The following is an 18138-nucleotide window of genomic DNA, read 5'->3' as shown; positions in this document are numbered from 1 at the left end:
AGTCTCATGTTTTACATATGGGACACCCCCCTTAGCAGTCCTATTGCTTTGCATTTTCTGTTTTTCAACTTTTTGTTCTGTATTCTGAGATTTTCTCAACTTTATCTTTCAATCCTTCCATTGAATTTTTTAATCTTTTATTTCTTCCTATCATGTTTTAATTTTAAGCTGTTTTTGGTTTTTTGAATGTTACTTTAAAAAAACTTACTGCTCTAGTTTCTTTATAACTGAGAATAGTTTTGATGTATTACATTTTATTTAGTATCCTTTTCTTGCAGGTCTGTCTTCTCCAAGTTTCTTTTTTCTATTTATTGGTTTTGTCTCCAGCGTTCACTTGTGTACGTCTGGTGATCCTTGACTGTCTACTCACTTTTTATAGCAGAACATTAAAATGCTGATTGGAAGTTCTTTGTGGGTTGTTGGACTTGTAAAATGATCTGTGTGGGCCATCTGTGGAACCCTTGAAGTCTTTAGCTTTTTGCCTTTTCGGCTGGTCTCATCTCCCACAAAAGCTTCTTTCTCTTCTATTTGTAAAGTGAAGACCTGGCTATCACCATTTTGGGAGCTCAGTGGAAATAATAAGCTGGAGAGTCTTAGTATCCAGTATTTCATATGTCTACTTAATTGCCCTATTTTACATATATTACCCCTACTTACAACTGTGATACATTTCCCCTAGTCCAGAGATCCTCTTTGTACCCTTTTTAGAGAATTAATTTCTGACTTTCTGTTAGAGTGTTGAAGGGGCAGTTACCACCATGTTCAGAGCTGGAAAGATCTAGGGAAGTGCTTACTTCTTGATCAGATTTTCAGCCAGTACTTCTGTTTTTAAACCTCATCTTAAACCCTATTTCTAGCAGTACCTGTGCTCTTTATGGGTCATACAGTGTAAGTCTATTTGTCTCTTGGCTTTTTGCACCATCAGCTCAAGATTCAGCTTCTTGAGTCTGCTCACTTGTTCATTTATTTTCCAGCTTTCAAAATTTTGTTGCTTTTTTCTTTTCTTTTCTTTCTCTCTCTGACATCTTATTGATGAATATGATTGACCTGTAATTTTCATTTCTCATAATGTTTTTGTTAACTGTTGGTACAAGGTTATATTATCTCGTAAAACAAATTGGAAAGTGTTCCTTTATCAATTGTCCTTAAATGTTGATGGAAGTCACCGGGAGTTTTCTTTATGGGAAAGTTTTTCATTACAGATTCAAATTCTTTAGTAGATAAAAGGACTACTCAGATTTTCTAGTTTTGGTTAGCAGTGTTTTTCTAAGACTTTGTCTATTTTGTCCAAAGTTTGAAATTTATTGGCAAAAAGTTTATAATATTCCACTTAACTTTTTTTTTTTTTTTTGGCCACACCGCATAGCATGTGGGATCTTAGTTCCCTGACCAGGGATCAAACCCGTTCCCTCTGCAGTGGAAGCATGGAGTCTTAACCACTAGACCACTAGGGAGGTCCCTCCACTTAAGTTTTTAACATCCCTAGAATCATTAATTACTTCTCCCTTTTCATTCAAGAATTATTTGTGCTTTCTCTCTTTCTTGATTAATCTGACCAGAGGATTTTCAGTAGTATTAATATCATTAAAGAACCAGTTTTTGACTATTGATCTCCAGTATTATATGTGTGCTTTCTATTTTAATAATTATTTTCATCCTTCTCCTTTTCTTTGGGATTTATTTGCATTTCCCTTTCTGATTTCTTGAGACAGAAGCTTAGTTCATTGATTTCCCCCTTCCCCCGGCCTCTTTTCTAATATATGTAAGGCAATAAATTTCCCTCAGCATGGCTTTAACTGTATCTAAAAAGTTTTGTCGTTTAGTATTTTCATTATCTTTCATGTCAAGATATATTCTAATTTCCATGGTGATTTCTTCACTCATGCATTATTTAGAAGTATATTACTTTCCAAACACATGGGGGTTTTTGGTTATCTTTTTGTTACTGATTTTTAGCTTAATTTGCGTAAAAGAGGTGATATTCTGAATTATCTCAGTCATTTGTTGTTTGTTGTTGAAACTTGCTTTATGGCCCAGTCTATTTATGGACAGCTTTATTTATAAATGTTTCATATATAGTTGAAAAGAGTGTCTTTTCTACAGTTACTGAGTGCATTTCTCTAAATATCAGGTCATGTTTATCAATCAAGTTCAAATCTTTGGCACCTTTATAATTCTTTTTTTTTTTTTTTTAATTATTTATTTTGTCTGCGTCGAGTCTTCGTTGCTGCACACAGGCTCTCTCTAGTTGCGGCGAGCAGGGGCTACTCTTCGTTGCAGTGTGCGGGCTTCTCATTGCGGTGGCTTATCTTGTTGCGGAGCACGGGCTCTAGGCATGCGGGCTCAGTAGTTGTGGCACGCGGGCTCAGTAGTTGTGGCTCACAGGCTCTAGAGCGTAGGCTCAGCAGTTGTGGCTCATGGGCTTAGTTGCTCCGCGGTATGTGGGATCTTCCCAGACCAGGGCTCGAACCCATGTCCCCTGCATTGGCAGGTGGATTCTTAACCACTGTGCCACCAGGGAAGTCCCTTTATAATTCTTTTTAAAGCTTGTTTTCCCAGTTACTGAGAGAAGTGTGTTAAATATACAGTTTGGATTATCTGTTTCTCCTTTTACTTCTGCACTTTTGCTTTATATATGTGAGGCTATTAGGTGATAGAAATATAGAACTGTTATATCATCTCAGTGAATTGAGCCTTTTATTAATTTTAATGAAATGTCCTTTTAACTTATATCTATTTTTTCCATCTGTGTGAGATGTTAAAACTGTATAAACTGTTTTTTGGTTAGTATTTGCATGGTATTATCTTTTTCCATCATTGTATTTCAACCTTTTTATAGCCTTATATTTTAAAGGAGTATATATCATTGTTTTTTCCCCAGTCTGACAGTCTTTGCATTTTACCTGGAGAATTGACTACATTTATATTTAATATAATTTCTGATATATTTGGGTTTAAATCTAACCATCTTACTACTAGCTTTCAATGTGTCTTATTTGTTCTGTGTTCTTTTTTGTCTTCCTTGTTGCTTTCTTTTGATTAGTTGGCTTTTTTTTTTTTTTGGCCTGTTAGTTATGCATTCCTCTGCTAGGATGATTACAAAATACATCCTTGATTTATCTTTCACATTCTTTTTGTCCTTGTGGGTCTATGTCTTTTTGCAAACCTCTTTACCATCAATAGGGAAGTGGTTAAATCAGTATAGTACATCCATTCAGCAATGAGGAAAATATATTTTTAAGTGAAAAAAGAAAAAAATATGCAGAACAGTGTGTTGTGTCTGAAAAAGAGAAAAGGTTTAGAATAAGCATTTTATTTTAGCTTTTGTATGTATAAAGAAACTCTGGAGAGGGATACAGGAAGCTAATGGCCCATTGGTTAGTAGTAGCTGTGGGAACTGAAGAGATGTAGCACCTCTCACTATACTTTTTTATGTAATTAAAACATGTTTTGAACCATGTATATGTATTACTCAATAAAAAATCAGGTTAGAAAATAGGAATAGAATCCTTTTGCTATTATATTTTGGGAGCTATGAGGAAGTTTCATTTAATGCCTGTGCTCAATCTATCATCTTTAACCAGAAATTTTAAAATTCTAGGTTAAATCATAAAAAAATTATCTTGCGAGTCATATGTAAAATAGGAAATATTTATGTTCATCTAATTTTCTAAATGTCATACAAATATACGCTCTTTACTTTTTATCGTGGTGGTATGTATTAATCATGAAAACCCAAGTTAATTTGTTTCTTGAGAAAAGTTATAATTTTACACTTCTGACAGCAATTTTTGGTTTTTAGTATTTTTTTTAAACTGTAAAGAATATCATATATGTAAACATTCAGTTGATTAATTGAGGACAGAATGGGAAAACAACTTTTCTTTCTCATCAGTGGTCCCAAAGCCTATCCAGTGCCCCACTGAAAGAAAGCTAAACCTAGGGACCATGTGACATTTCATGCTTTTGCTTTTTGTAATTCATTGTTATAACGTCAGTTTAAGAAGGCTGTCTATATGGGAGGGAGATAAAGAGAGAACATATTTTTTAAACATAAAATTTAATTGTTTTCTACTGAGACTGTCTTAAGAATATGCTAGGACAGTTTGTATTGCAAGTTTTCAGTAAAATTCAGCTTGATGTCTTAAGAAATTAAGCCATCAGGTTGTCTTAACCTTCACAGGTAGGAGAGCTTTCTGTTTTATTTTGTTTGTTAAAAGGGTGTGAATTCAGGCAACCATGAAGGGAAAGAAATGTTAACTTTTTTCTTTAAAATTTGGTAGGTTTGAGAAATTCCTCTGGTTCATTAGCTCAGAGAACTATCTAATTATTGGTGGACGAGATCAGCAACAGAATGAAATAATTGTGAAAAGATACTTGACACCAGGTAGGTAAAATTCTGAAGAATTTTCTTTTAAGTAACTGGATCGGTTATCTCAATATTAGGTGTAGATTTTTATCTTGTACTCCTTTGTTTGACAGATTTAATTGGTAGAAAGAATTTCATGGTTTATGGTTTGTTGAATATGTGCTTTGATACTTGATTCACATTTTAAGTGAATATCCCTAAAGTAGTAATGCCGAGCTAATCTGTAGTATTAGATTTTTGATTTTCTACTACATTAAGAAAATAGCTTTCAATCCTCCAAAGTCATTGCAGATCAAATTCTTAAAAGCTTAATTTTTCAGTGCTGAAGTTTGTGACCGTTTTTCACTTTTAGAAGCAGGACTTAAGCGCTGTGTTGTAAGGCCTCTCATTTGTTTTTGTTTGCTGATAACCACCACTTCACTGTGTGAACCCTCAGTGTGGGTATCAGAAATCAATAATCAGTGTCAGAGCTAATCTGATGTCCTTTGAGGATCCAGAACCAGGAAAGAAAGCAACAGGGTTAGGTTACATGGTACCCAGGGCTTGGTCTCTGTCTTCTCTAACTTTGTTCATTGTGAGCTGAGCCTTTCATGGAACTGTATGGGCTTTGCTCTTCTTTGAGTTTCAAATCCCAGATGAACTATACATGGCAAACAATGGCTGCTCATTTTTTCTGTTAGAAACCATGCACTTTACTTTTCCCTAGTTGACCATTCATTCCTGCATTCATCTGTTTGCTCATTTATTCATTTGTTGCTATCACACACTTCAGAATAAAACTAGAAGTCCTCATTGTGGCTTACAAGGCTCCTGACTTCTTCTCTAGCCTCATTTCTTACTTTCCTTCAGTCTGGCTTCCTGGCTGTTTGTCATATTTGTCAACCATCTGTGGTCCTCAGGACCTTTGCACTTGCTAGGATGACTCATCTCTGTGTGTCTCTCACCCATCATCAGGCTAGCCTGGGCTTGCTTATATGGTAACTCAGCAAATTTCTGAGAGAAAAAGAGGAAGCATACAGCCCCTCTCAAGGCCTAGGCTGGGAACTGGCATTTGGTCACATCTGCCACATTCTGCTGGCCAAGGCAGGTCAAGGGGTCGGCCCACATTTGAGGGATGGGGAAGTGGACTCCACCTCTTGATGGGAGAAGCTTCAAGGTCATAGAGCAAAGAGGTGTGGATAGAGGGAGGGAGAAGAACTGTGAATATTTTTGTAATCTGCCTTATTAGCATTGCTTTCCTCTGAGGAGGCCTATGAGAAATCTCCCAGGGGTGGGAGATAGACTTTTCTTTATATGTCTTCTTATACCTTTTGGATTTTGAACCCATTAAACAATAAGTAAATAAACAATTTCAACTTAAAAACAAAGAAACAGGACTTAAAGTATTATTTCTTATTTGTTTTAAAGGGGACATTTATGTACATGCTGACCTTCATGGAGCAACTAGCTGTGTAATTAAGAATCCAACAGGTAATATATTTCTATTATTCATAACTTTAATTATTTTGTTTAAAATATTTTTAGTATAAGAGAAAAATCACTAATACAGATAAAGAAGGACACTTTATAATGATAAAAGTGTCAATCCATCAATAAGATGTAACAGTTATAAACATATATGCATCTGTAACTTCCCTGGTGGTGCAGTGGTTAAGAATCCGCCTGCCAGTACAGGGGACACGGGTTCGAGCCCTGGTCCAGGAAGATCCCACATGCCGCAGAGCAACTAAGCCCGTGCACCACAACTACTGAGCCTGCGCTCTAGAGCCTGCGAGACACAACTACTGAGTCCATGTGCCACAACTACTGAAGCCTGCATGCCTAGAGCCCGTGCTCTGCAACAAGAGAAGCCACTGGCATGAGAAGCCCACGCACCACAATGAAGAGTAGCCCCCACTCGCACAACTAGAGAAGGCCTGCGTGCAGCAACGAAGACCCAACACAGCCAAAAATAAATAAATAAATGAATTTATAAAATAATAAATAAACAAACCTATATGCATACAACAACAGAGCTGTAGAATACAGGAAGCAAAATCTGACAGAATTGAAGGGAGAAATAGACAATTTAATAATAATAGTTCAAGACATCAGTACCTAACTTTCAATCATGGATAGAATAACCAGCTATAAGATCAACAAGGAAATAGAAGACTTGAACAACACTCAGGTTACCTAGATTCTACACATACCTAGTACACTCTACCTCACAACACTAGATTACTCATTCTTCTCAAGTGCACATGGAACATTCTCCAGGGTGGACCATATGATAGTCTATAAAATAAGTCTCAGTTAATTTAAAACTAATGAATCATATAAAGTAAATTTTCTGACCATAATGGAGTGAAATTAGAAACCACTAATAGAAGAAAATTTAGAAAATTCACAAATGTGTGGAAATAAACAACACACTCATAAATAACCAGTGGATCAAAGAGGAGATCACAGAGGGTGTTAGAAAATACTTTGAGATGAATAAAATGAAAACAAATTTATTGAGACTTATGAGATGCAACTAAGGCAGTGCTCAGAGAGGGATTTATAGCTGTACTACCTATAATAAAAAAGAGGAATGATTTGAAATCAATAACAAAACTGTACACATTAAGATTTAGAAAAAGAAAAGCAGATAACCCATAGTAAGGAAAGGAAGGGAAATGGTAAAGATTAGAGTGGAAATAAACAAAACAGAGACTAGAAAGACAGTAGAGAAAAATCAGCAAAACCAAAGTTAGTTCTTTGAAAAGATCGATAAAACTGATAAACCTTTAGCTAGACTAACCAAAACAATAAGATTCAAATTCCTAAAATCTACAGAACTTATAAAGAAGACTGAACATCAATCCTTCATAAACTTCCAAAAGATAAAAGAGAGAGGAACTTGTTAACTCATTCTATAGGGCTGGTATTACCCTAATAACAAAACCAGACGAAGATATCACAGGAAAGAAAACTACAGACCAATATCATTTATGAATATAGACACAAAAATCCTCAACAAAATATTAGGAAACTGAATCCAGCAGCATATTACAAGGATTATACACATGATAAAGTGGGATTTATTCCCAGGAATGCAAAGTTGATTTAACATATGAAAATTAATGTAATACAGTGTGTTAGTAAAATAAAGGACAAAAACCACATGATGATCTCAATTGATGCAGACAAAGCCTTTGGTAATAATCCAGTACTCATTTATGATAAAAACACTCAACAAACTAAGAATAGATGGAAACTTCCTCAAGTTGGTAAAGAACATCTATGAAAAAATCCACAGCTAAAAATCATGCTTAATGGTGAAAGACTGAGAGCTTTTCCCCCCAAGATCAGGAACAAGATAAGCACATCTGTTCTTGCCACACTTTTACTCAACATTGTATGGAGGTTCTAAGTAGGCCATTAGGCAATAAAAGTTTAAAATATCCAAATTGGTAAGGGACAGATAAAACTATCTCTGTTTGCAAATGACATAATCTTATATATTTAAACCTTAAGCAATCTACTAAAAATTATTAGTTAATAAACAAGTTCAGCAACGTCTAGGATATAAGGTCAATATATAAAAGTTGTATTTTTATATACTAGCAATGAGCAGTATTAAAAGGAAATTAATAAAACATCTACTTATAACAGCATTACAAAAGAATAAAATATTTAGTAATAAATTTACCAAAAAGAAATGCAAGACATACACACTGAACTACAAAACATCATTGAAAGAAATTAAAGAAGACCTAAATAAAGGGGAGCACTTCCAATGTTTATGAATTAGAAGTCTTAATATTGTTCTGACGGCAGTGCTTCCCACATTAATGTACAGATATGTGCAGTTCCTCTCAAAATTCCAGCTGCCTGTTTTTGCAGATGGACAAAGCTCATACTAAAATTCATGTGGAAATGCAGAGTACCCAGATTAGCCAAATCATTCTTGAAAACGGAGAACAAAATTGGAGGACTCCAACTTCCTGATTTCAAAACCTCCTACAAAACAACAGTCAGTGTGGTATCAGGACAGTGTGGTATTGGTGTGAGGATGGACTGATAGATTAATGAAGAGAATTGAGATTCCTTGTTTATGGTCAGTTGATTTTCAGCAAGGGTGCCAAGGCCATTCAGTGGGGATAGAATAATTTTTTCAACAAATAAGGCTGATGCAACTAATATCCATGTGCCAAAGAATGAAGTTAGACCCCTGCTTCATACCATTTATAAAAATTAAATGCATCAAAGGCCTAAATTTAAGAGCTAAAACTATAAGACTGTTAGAAGAAAATAAGGTGTAAAACTTCATAATCTTGGACCAGGAAGTCATTTTTTAGATATGACACCAAAAGCATAAGCAACCGAAGAAAAAACAAATCAGACTTAAGCAAAATTAAAACTTTAATTCAGAGGACTCTATCAAAGTGAAAAGACAATCCACAGAATGGGAGGAAATATTTGCAAGTCATTTATCTGATAAAGGACCAATATCCAAAGAACTCTAGAACTCTTCTGACTCAACAGTAGAAAGGCAATTTTAAAATGAACAAAATTTTTAAAATGTGAAATAGACATTTCTCCAAAGATATACAAAAGGCCAACAAGCACATGATAAGATGCTCAGCATTATTTGTCTGTTAGGGAAAAGCAAATCAAAACCACAGAGAAATACCACTTCACACCCACAAGAATAGTTGAAATAAAAAAACAGTGGGAATTCCCTGGCGGTCCAGTGGTTAGGACTCCACACTGTCACTGCCGAGGGCTCGGGTTCAATCCCTGGTCGGGGAACTAAAATCCCACAAGCCACACAGGGCGGCCAAAAAAACAAAAAACAAAAAAACAAACAGTAACAGTTGGTGAGGTTGTGGAGAGATTGGAACCCTTATACGCTGCAGGTGGGAATGGACAATGATCTAGCTGCTATAGGAAATAGTTTCATAGTTTCTGAGAAAGTTAAGCATAGATTTTACCATGTGACCCAGCAGTTCCACTCCTAGGTATTCCAAGATAATTGAAAACATATGTCCAGACTTATTTGCAGATATTCATAATAGCATTATAATAGCCAAGAAATGGAAACAACCTGTATGTCGATCCATTGATTAATAAACAAAATGTGGTGTATCCATATAATAGAATATTATTCAGACTTAAAAAGAAATGAAGTACTGACATATGCTCTCACATGAATGAACCTTGAAAACATGCTAAGTGAAAGAAGCCAGGTATGTATGATTCCATGTATATGAAATTCCAAAATAGGCAAATCTTTAGAGACAGAAAGTAGATTAGTGATTGCCAGCGGCTGGGAAAATGAAGAGTGACTATTAATAGATACAGGATTTCTTTTGGGGATGATGAAAATGTTCTGAAATTAATGGTAATGATTGCATAGCTTTATGACTATACTAAAACCCACTGAATTGTACACTTTAAAAGAGTGAATTTTATGGTATGTGGATTATATCCCAATTTTAAAATATTTGAATTCTTACTGTACGGGTATATTAATATGCTCTTCATTTTGACAAATTAGGCAATATATAGTAATTCTGGAAGTCTTCAACCTTTGAATAGATTTTTCTGAATTATCTGGAATGAAGTTAGAATTACTGATAAAAGTGAGGATATTTCTTCTCTGACTTGTTTTATTTACTTAGACCATTTAAAAACCTGCTGTGTAAATACATTTTTTTAAAAAATTTATTTTATTTATTTATTTTTGGCTGCGTTGGGTCTTTGTTGCTGTGCGCGGGCTTTCTCTAGTTGCAGCGAGCGGGGGCTACTCTTCATTGCAGTGCGCGGGCTTCTCATTGTGGTGGCTTCTCGTTGCGGAGCATGGGCTCTAGGCGTGTGGGATTCAGTAGTTCTGGCACACGGGCTCAGTAATTGTGGCTTGCAGGCTCTAGAGCGCAGGCTCATTAGTTGTGGCACATGGGCTTAGTTGCTCCGTGGCATGTGGGATCTTCCCAGACCAGGGATCAAGCTCGTGTTCCCTGCATTGGCAGGCAGATTCTTAACCACTGCACCACCAGGGAAGCCCTGTAAATACATTTTTAATAAAAATAGTAACTTCTTGTAATACTGAAATTAAAGTGTGGTATTATTATTTAAAATATAAGAGGAGTGAACCTGTTATGCTGCATGTGGTTTCCATGTCTTGCTCTAGAAAGTCTGTACTTTGGTACTGAAGCGTTGTAGTATTGTTATTACAGGAGAACCAATTCCCCCTCGGACCTTGACTGAAGCTGGCACAATGGCACTTTGCTACAGTGCTGCTTGGGATGCACGAGTCATCACTAGTGCGTGGTGGGTGTACCATCATCAGGTAATAAGGGCTGTGGTCCTTTTTCTTAATTTAGTAAGAGCAACTGTGTTCCAAATTGTGAGGATATAGAATTGAACAAGGCAGACAAAGTACCTTGTGATGGAGTTGACATTTTGGTGTTGAAAAATAGATATGCAGTGGCAGGTAACAAAGTTTATTTTTAAAGCAGAGTAAGGGGATAGAGAGTGATAGAGGCTACCATTTTGAATGTAGTGTCAGGGAAGGCCTTTCTGGAAAGGTAAGATTTGAGAGTGATCCATGTAATTATATGGGATAAAGACTGTTCCAGTTATGACTGGCCTACTGACCTAAAAAGTCTCTCTCCTGTTCACCTTTGTTGAAATTTTCTGAATTCTCTTTGGCCCTTCCTGTAAAGTAGGTATATCCTGTGGTTTTTTTCTATACACTTGGTTTTAGTAATTGTCCTTCTTTGTGGTTAATGCTATTTTTTTGATGATACTTCATTCCATATATGACTTCACATTGCTATTCATTTCACGTTCTCAAGAATTATAATTGATAATGACAAACTTTTACAAAGTCTTAAAGCTATACAGCAAGGTAAAAAGAGTTCAATACTATTATCCTCCCTTAGATTTAGTTTCATATTATATCTGTTTATATTTACTATTTTCTGCTACGTTGTGATATTGTGTCCTTGGGAAATTAATATCACTTCTGGGATTATATTTTCTGCCTTGGTACTATTGTAGAAGTGGCTTTAATTCTTTTATGAATAGGTTTTTTTAGTGTGCTTTTAATCCCTTGCATAACTATTACTAGTAAAGATACTCTCAGATTTGGGTGTTTCACAGATGTGTAAAATTTTTTTAAATTGTGGAGTTATGTTGCTCACTTCCTATTTTGCCAAATTAGAAGATATTTTTAAAAATATGCTATTATCTTTATTTACTAAGATGAAAGGTTATGTTATTACCAAAAAAAAGTATCTCAGGAAAGGATTTAATGTAATAAATATAGTAAATATGGTTTTATACCTTTATGATGAGCTTACTAAACTATCCTTGTTTTTCTTATTATGTCTCACATTAGAGGAAATGTGGATCAGTTGTGGCTCTAGTCCATGGCATTTGAAAATGATTGATGTAGTGTATCCTTCATTATTTCTTTTCTTTGTTATGGACAAAGATATATGTATCTTTGAAGAGATAGCCCTTCAGTGTTAAGAATTTTTGCTAAATTATAAACTTTTCAGGATGTAGTACTGTTTACTTCAATATGGCTGTACTTTCTCAGGTGAAAATTAAAAAAAACATATTTCTTAAGACAAGAGTATAATGTATTATTGTGTTCCTCAGGTGTCTAAAACAGCACCAACTGGAGAATATTTGACAACAGGAAGCTTCATGATAAGAGGTAATGACTTGCCAGTGGATTATGGAGACAGGTTTGAGGACCATCTACTAATATTCTCAGAACAGAAACTAATTATTCTGACTTCATATATGAAGTCTGTTATTAAATAAGGAAAATTTTGCTGTGGTGTGGCAAATTTAGCATTTGACATGTCATCTCCATATATATTTTTATTGATGACAGTGTACTTTCATATAGTTTACATTTATAAGGGTAAGAAAGTATAGCATGACCTTTTTTCTAAAAATAGATTATTCAGGATCTGACTAACCCAGATGATGAGAGCAAGCATTCATATTTTTTCTTTCTTAATTCCTGTTCCTGTATATAATGCCAAATTCTGTAAATGGGAAATGTTCCTTCATGACAGAGAAAAGACAGAACAAATGTGACCATTGTGGCAGATATCTTACAAGCATAAAATGGAGAAAACAGTATTTTTAAAACACTCATGTACATTATCTTTTGTAGGAAAAAAGAATTTCCTTCCTCCCTCACATCTAATGATGGGATTTAGCTTCCTCTTTAAGGTACTCTTCAGCTTCTTCATTATTTTTTTTCTGATTTTCATTAGTCTTAACCTAAAGTTCCACTAGTGAAAAGAACTGTTTCCATAGGTAGATGAGTCTTGTATTTGGAGACATCGGGGTGAACGAAAAGTCAGAGTGCAGGATGAAGACATGGAGACACTGGCGATTTGCACAAGTGAACTCATATCAGAAGAAATGGAACAACTAGGTAGTTTACAGATTTTAATAAAGTAGCTTATAATGTTTTCTGTTGTTTAGTTTTGCTTCTAAATTCTTACTTAGAAGATCGTGTCTTTTGGGGTAATTAAAATTTCCCAAAAAACCCCAACTTGCTGTCAACTTTATTGAATTTTGGTTTTGGAAATGTTAAATACACTTATTCTAGTGAATTATAAAGTGTTTAATTAGATCCATAACTAATACTTGAATATATGTTTATATTATAAAACTTCCCCAGTATTTAATGAGTAGTACATAAATGTGTTTAACAGAGATAGACTCGGGTATATATAAGTGAGCATTTACTTTTGGGTTTAGGAATTAGAAGCAATACAAAGATGAGTTTATAACAAGTACAATTTCTTATGAGAATTTAGCTTGATTTAATAATGTATTTGCTTCAAGTAGAGAGCAGCTGCGGTTGCTGAAATAAATTTACCTACCTACCTAAAGGAACTAGGGAATGTATGCCCTCTAAGTTATTTTTACATCTCCTAGAGTCATTCCTTTTTAGGAGTAATATTTCATTGTTTCACTTACAACTGCTATTGTACATGATTCTATTTTTTTGAATTTTCACCATGTTCGTGACATGTATACTTTATTTACATTATTTTTTATTGAATTCTCACAACCATCCTTGTCAGATGGTTGGTGGCATCTTACTTTATAGGTGAGGTAACTAGACCATATTATTACTACTAGAACCGTGTTTCTTTTGCAAAAGTGTGAACACTTGCTGTGTGCCAGTTATGTAACTTGTTTTATCTCATTTCAGTTCTCATGTGCAAATTATAATAAAAGTGGCAGAATTTATATAACTACTTCTATTTTCCTCCTTTCTGGAAATACTTAACAAAGACAAGCTATAGTTTTCATTGTAGAAATGGTCGCAATGTCTAAGAAATTTATTGTAGTAAAGGATCTTGGAGATAATTTATTCCAAACAATTCCTGATACAGAGTATCCTTTTGTCAATTTATTCCAAACAATTCCTGATACAGAGTATCCTTTTGTTTATAAGTCAGAGTAACTTTTGGGGAAGATCAGGCATTTTTCTGGTGATCTTTTGGAGAAAGAGGGAGTGAATTGAATATTTTTATGAGGTTTTCAAGGAAATCATCTAACTTTGTTGTGGTGATAGCACTCCTGACTTTCCTTATGGTAATTCAACAGATGGAGGTGACAGTAGCAGTGAAGAAGATAAAGAGGAATTACATGAAACTCCTGCGGAAGTGGAACTTGTGACTCAGGTTGACCAAGGGGATATTACTATTCAGAGTGGTGGTGATGAGCTAAATGAACTAATTCAGGAAGAAAGCTCTGAAGATGAAGGAGAATCTGAGGAGGTGGTAAAACATCAGGAACCTGTTGGTGAAATGAAGGATGAAGGGGAAGAGACATTACATTATCCTGATACTTCCATTGACTTGTCCCACCTTCAATCCCAAAGGTAATTTAAAAACTGTAATTTTAAGTTTTATTTTGTAAGCTGGGAGTGATGAAGAGTTAATCCTTATACAAATAATACCAAGACTGACTTCAGTGCTTTTACCCTCCATTGTCCTACGAGCTTACTATCTTTTCACCATTTGATAGGGGGGTAGATCTCTTAAGAAATTCCCAGGACCCAGGGTAGAAAAACACAATATATATAAAAGTGGCCAGGGGCTTCCCTGGTGGCGCAGTGGTTGAGAATCTGCCTGCTAATGCAGGGGACACGGGTTCAAGCCCTGGTCTGGGAAGATCCCACATGCTGCAGAGCAGCTAGGTCCGTGAGCCACAAGTACTGAGCCTGAGCGTCTGGAGCCTGTGCTCCGCAACAAGAGAGGCCGCAATAGTGAGAGGCCCGTGCACCGCGATGAAGAGTGGCCCCCGCTTGCCACAACACAGCCATAAAAATAAATTTAAAAAAAAAAAAAAAGTGGCCAAACTAGGTCAAAATAGAAACAAGTAAATGGTTATAAATGCTAATAATAAAAGCAGTTACATTACAAAAAAAAAAAAAGTTGTCTTAGTCTTTAATGTCTTACTGATCACCAGGTAAACAATACCATAGCTGTAAAAGCTTTATTATTGGAGTAGTTAGGAAAGGCTTAGGAGTCAGACCAGTATTGAATCTTAGAGTATGTCCTTGGGCAAGTGACTCTATGTCTAAGCTTCAGTTTTCTTCTTGGTGAAAAGAGAATGGTACCCCCCTTCATAGGGTTTTGAAGGTTACATGAATGTAAAGCATCTAGCAGTGCCTGGTACATAGTAAGTGTCCAATACATGTCAACTATTTAAAAATATATTTTAAAGTGAGGAGATGAGCAATTTGATTATATTTTTTCTGATTTTACCAAATTTGAAAATTTGTAGGATTGCTGATAATTAACTAAGCATATGATATGGGGATGTTTTGGGACTTTGTAAATGAATGCCTTTTATAGGGTAGTGGACTTCTCTTTCTGTTTGTTTCCATAGGTCTCTCCAGAAACTGGCTTCAAAAGAGGAATCTTCTAATATGGTAAAGGTTTTTTTCAGTTTTATGAAGAACATCATGTCCTTCTCAATAAATAATTTTCTACTTTTTAATTTTAGCTTTTGAAAAATTAACAGTGGTGATGTTATTGTTTGTATTTGCTTGTTTTTTGTTTTAATTTTAATAGAGCGACAGTAAATTGCAGAGCCGGAGGCATTTGTCAGCCAAGGAAAGAAGGTAAATATATTTGTGTTATTTAACTGAAAAGCATCCATTTTTTTTTTAAATTAACAATTCAGTTATGACAGATCACTTGGCTGTTACAAAGATCTCCCTTACTAAAATTACCAAGACTTAGCATAAATTTTGTTTAGTTTTTCATATTCAGCTCTAACAGGTTTTTCTGTTTTAGGGCCCCAGTCTTCCACTGTAATCAGTGAGATAGGTCAAGTAACATAAGACAGACCTTTTATTACATAAATATGTACAATAATAATTGCAGTGTATTAGACAGGCTGATTCTAGGATAATATTGACAGAAATAAACAGGAATACAGGCATACCTCATTTTATTGTGCTTTGCAGATATTGTGTTTTTTACAAATTGAAGGTTTATGGCAACCCCACATGGAGCAAATCTGTTGGCACCATTTTTCCAACAGCATTTGTTCACTTCATGTCTCTGGGTCGTATTTTGGAATTCTTGCAATATTTCAAACTTTTTTATTATTATTATATTTGTTATGGTGATCTGTAATCAGTGATCTTTGATATTACTATTATAAAAAGATTACGACTCACTGAAGGCTCAGATGGTGGTAAGCATTTTTTAGCAATAAAGTGTTTTTAAATTAAGGTATATACATTGCTTTTTTTAAGACATATTGCTTTGCACACTTAATAGACTGCAGTAGAGTGTAGGCATAACTTTATATGCACTGGGAAACCAAAAAATTCATGACTCGCTTTACTGTGATATTCACTTTGTTGCAGTGGTCTGGAACAGAATCTGCAATATCTCTGAGGCATTCCTGTACTGAAATTAGGAAATTTTTATGTAAGAAGAAGACTTGCGGTTTTTTCCTTGTCTTTTCTTTTTCTCTAATATAGTAGGGCTCAGAAGGCGAACAGAAAAAGATAGAGGCAGAATGAAAGGGACAACTGAGACAACTACTGTAGGGTGAAAAAGACTACAACTAGTAAAGCACTCCAGAAAGAGGCCCTAGATTGAAGTGGATAATAAACTCTTTTGTTTGAGAAAGATAATCATTATAAACAATTACAGAAAACTCTCTGAATACATGGTATTATGCTAGATACTGAGTACACAAAGAGGTAAAATATAAAGTTCATGCCATCAAGACGCTTTCGAGTCCTGGATTCAGGAAATAGCCATAAATCTATAAATAGTGTTATCTGAAAGTGATACAGTAGTTCTGGAGTAAGAATTTACTTTGAGTTCAGTTGTTTTGGGAAATACCATCAGAAGTTTATACCTTGAAGATATAGTAGGATCTTAGGCAAATGAAGTTAAGAAGGTCGGAGACTCCAAGGAGAATTAGTATGATCAAAGGGGAGGAGGTGGTGGGTATTTGGATGTAATATTCGAAGTGCTTTGGGGAAATGATAGATAGATTGAGGTGAAAGGAACAGAATATTCATGTTTGTGAACTGGCAGATAAGATTGGCAAAGTGAGATTGGACCAAAAGTGGAGAACCTAGAATGACAAGCTAAGTGTTTTGGACTTATCCTGAAAGTGATGTGAGGAGGACTTTTGGAAGACTTTGAATGGGAGTGTGACATAGGTAAACAGTTATGGAAAAATAATCTAGAAGTTCATGTAGAACAGATTATGGGGGAAATATGGAGGAAGTCTGGGTGGCAAGTGATAAGGACCTGGACTTAGGGCAGTGGCATTGGGAATAGAAGAGATCGCACATGAAAAATATCACAGTAATAGAATTTTCCTTTCCTCTTTAATCTGCTTATTTTTTAAATCCATTTATTCTGCTAACCAATCCACAAATGTTTTATTGAATACCTAACGTCTGCCAAGGCCATGTTGATACGAAGACTACAAATCCCAGTGCCTGGCCATCAACATGTTGAGGGACTAAATGTGGCTACTGAATCAGGATAAGTCAAGGATGACAGTATTTTGAGCCTGGATGACAGAAAGAATGATAAATGCATGAGAGAAAAATGTTCAGCTTTTTCTTGTATGATGACTTGCACTTCTTGTATACTGCAGCCTGGTGATAACAAATTAAGCAGAAGCCTTGATCTCATATATTGCACATGTTCCCCTCCCCATGCAATTTTTTTAGGGTACTGAGAATATGAAATTCTTAGATGTTTCCATTTCATTTATATTTAGGGAAATGAAGAAAAAAAAGCTTCCAAGTGACTCAGGGGATTTAGAAATGATAGAAGGAAAGGACAAAGAAAAAGAAAATGTTCTACACATTGAAACTCATCAGAACACCAGCAAAAATGTCCCGGCTGTGCAGCCAATGAAACGAGGACAAAAGGTAATACAACTTTGGGGTGAGCTGTTAAAGTTAGTACTACATGATTCACAAATGGAGTTGTGAGGTTTAAATGAAACAGAAGATGTAGACAAAAGAATAATCCTGTGTGACTTCTTTTGAGAATTAGTTGAAAAGATAGTGTTTAGGGAGCATAGAGATCACTGTTCTGTTCTTTTAAGATCATCTGTACAGAAGCTTTCATGTTATGTAGAAGAGTAATAGGAGATTGTGATTTATTTGCCAGAGACACTTAGCTAATAACTGGCAATGCTGGTCTCCACTGATAATTTAACTCAGTAATTTCTTTTTCAGTTATTAATGCAATTTT

At 35.2% G+C, this 18138-nt stretch overlaps 1 protein-coding gene across 2 annotated transcripts in view; it reads left to right on the top strand.

Annotated features, from left to right (window-relative positions):
* Positions 1–18138, top strand: part of NEMF (nuclear export mediator factor) — a 54157-nt gene that overhangs the window by 26463 nt on the left and 9556 nt on the right. For both annotated transcript variants that reach the window (XM_059914179.1, XM_059914178.1), the window contains exons 17-26: positions 4284–4387; positions 5777–5839; positions 10576–10688; positions 12008–12065; positions 12537–12595; positions 12683–12803; positions 13991–14267; positions 15281–15323; positions 15466–15515; positions 17657–17810. In XM_059914179.1, the coding sequence (XP_059770162.1) occupies positions 4284–4387; positions 5777–5839; positions 10576–10688; positions 12008–12065; positions 12537–12595; positions 12683–12803; positions 13991–14267; positions 15281–15323; positions 15466–15515; positions 17657–17810 (1042 nt within the window). The remainder of the gene's footprint in view (positions 1–4283; positions 4388–5776; positions 5840–10575; positions 10689–12007; positions 12066–12536; positions 12596–12682; positions 12804–13990; positions 14268–15280; positions 15324–15465; positions 15516–17656; positions 17811–18138) is intronic.

This window comes from Balaenoptera ricei, chromosome 2 (assembly GCF_028023285.1).
Source record: "Balaenoptera ricei isolate mBalRic1 chromosome 2, mBalRic1.hap2, whole genome shotgun sequence".
In the NCBI taxonomy this organism is placed as follows: Eukaryota; Metazoa; Chordata; class Mammalia; order Artiodactyla; family Balaenopteridae; genus Balaenoptera; species Balaenoptera ricei.
The sequence above is the reverse complement of the archived record's forward strand: the minus strand, read 5'-3'. Positions and strand labels throughout refer to the sequence as shown.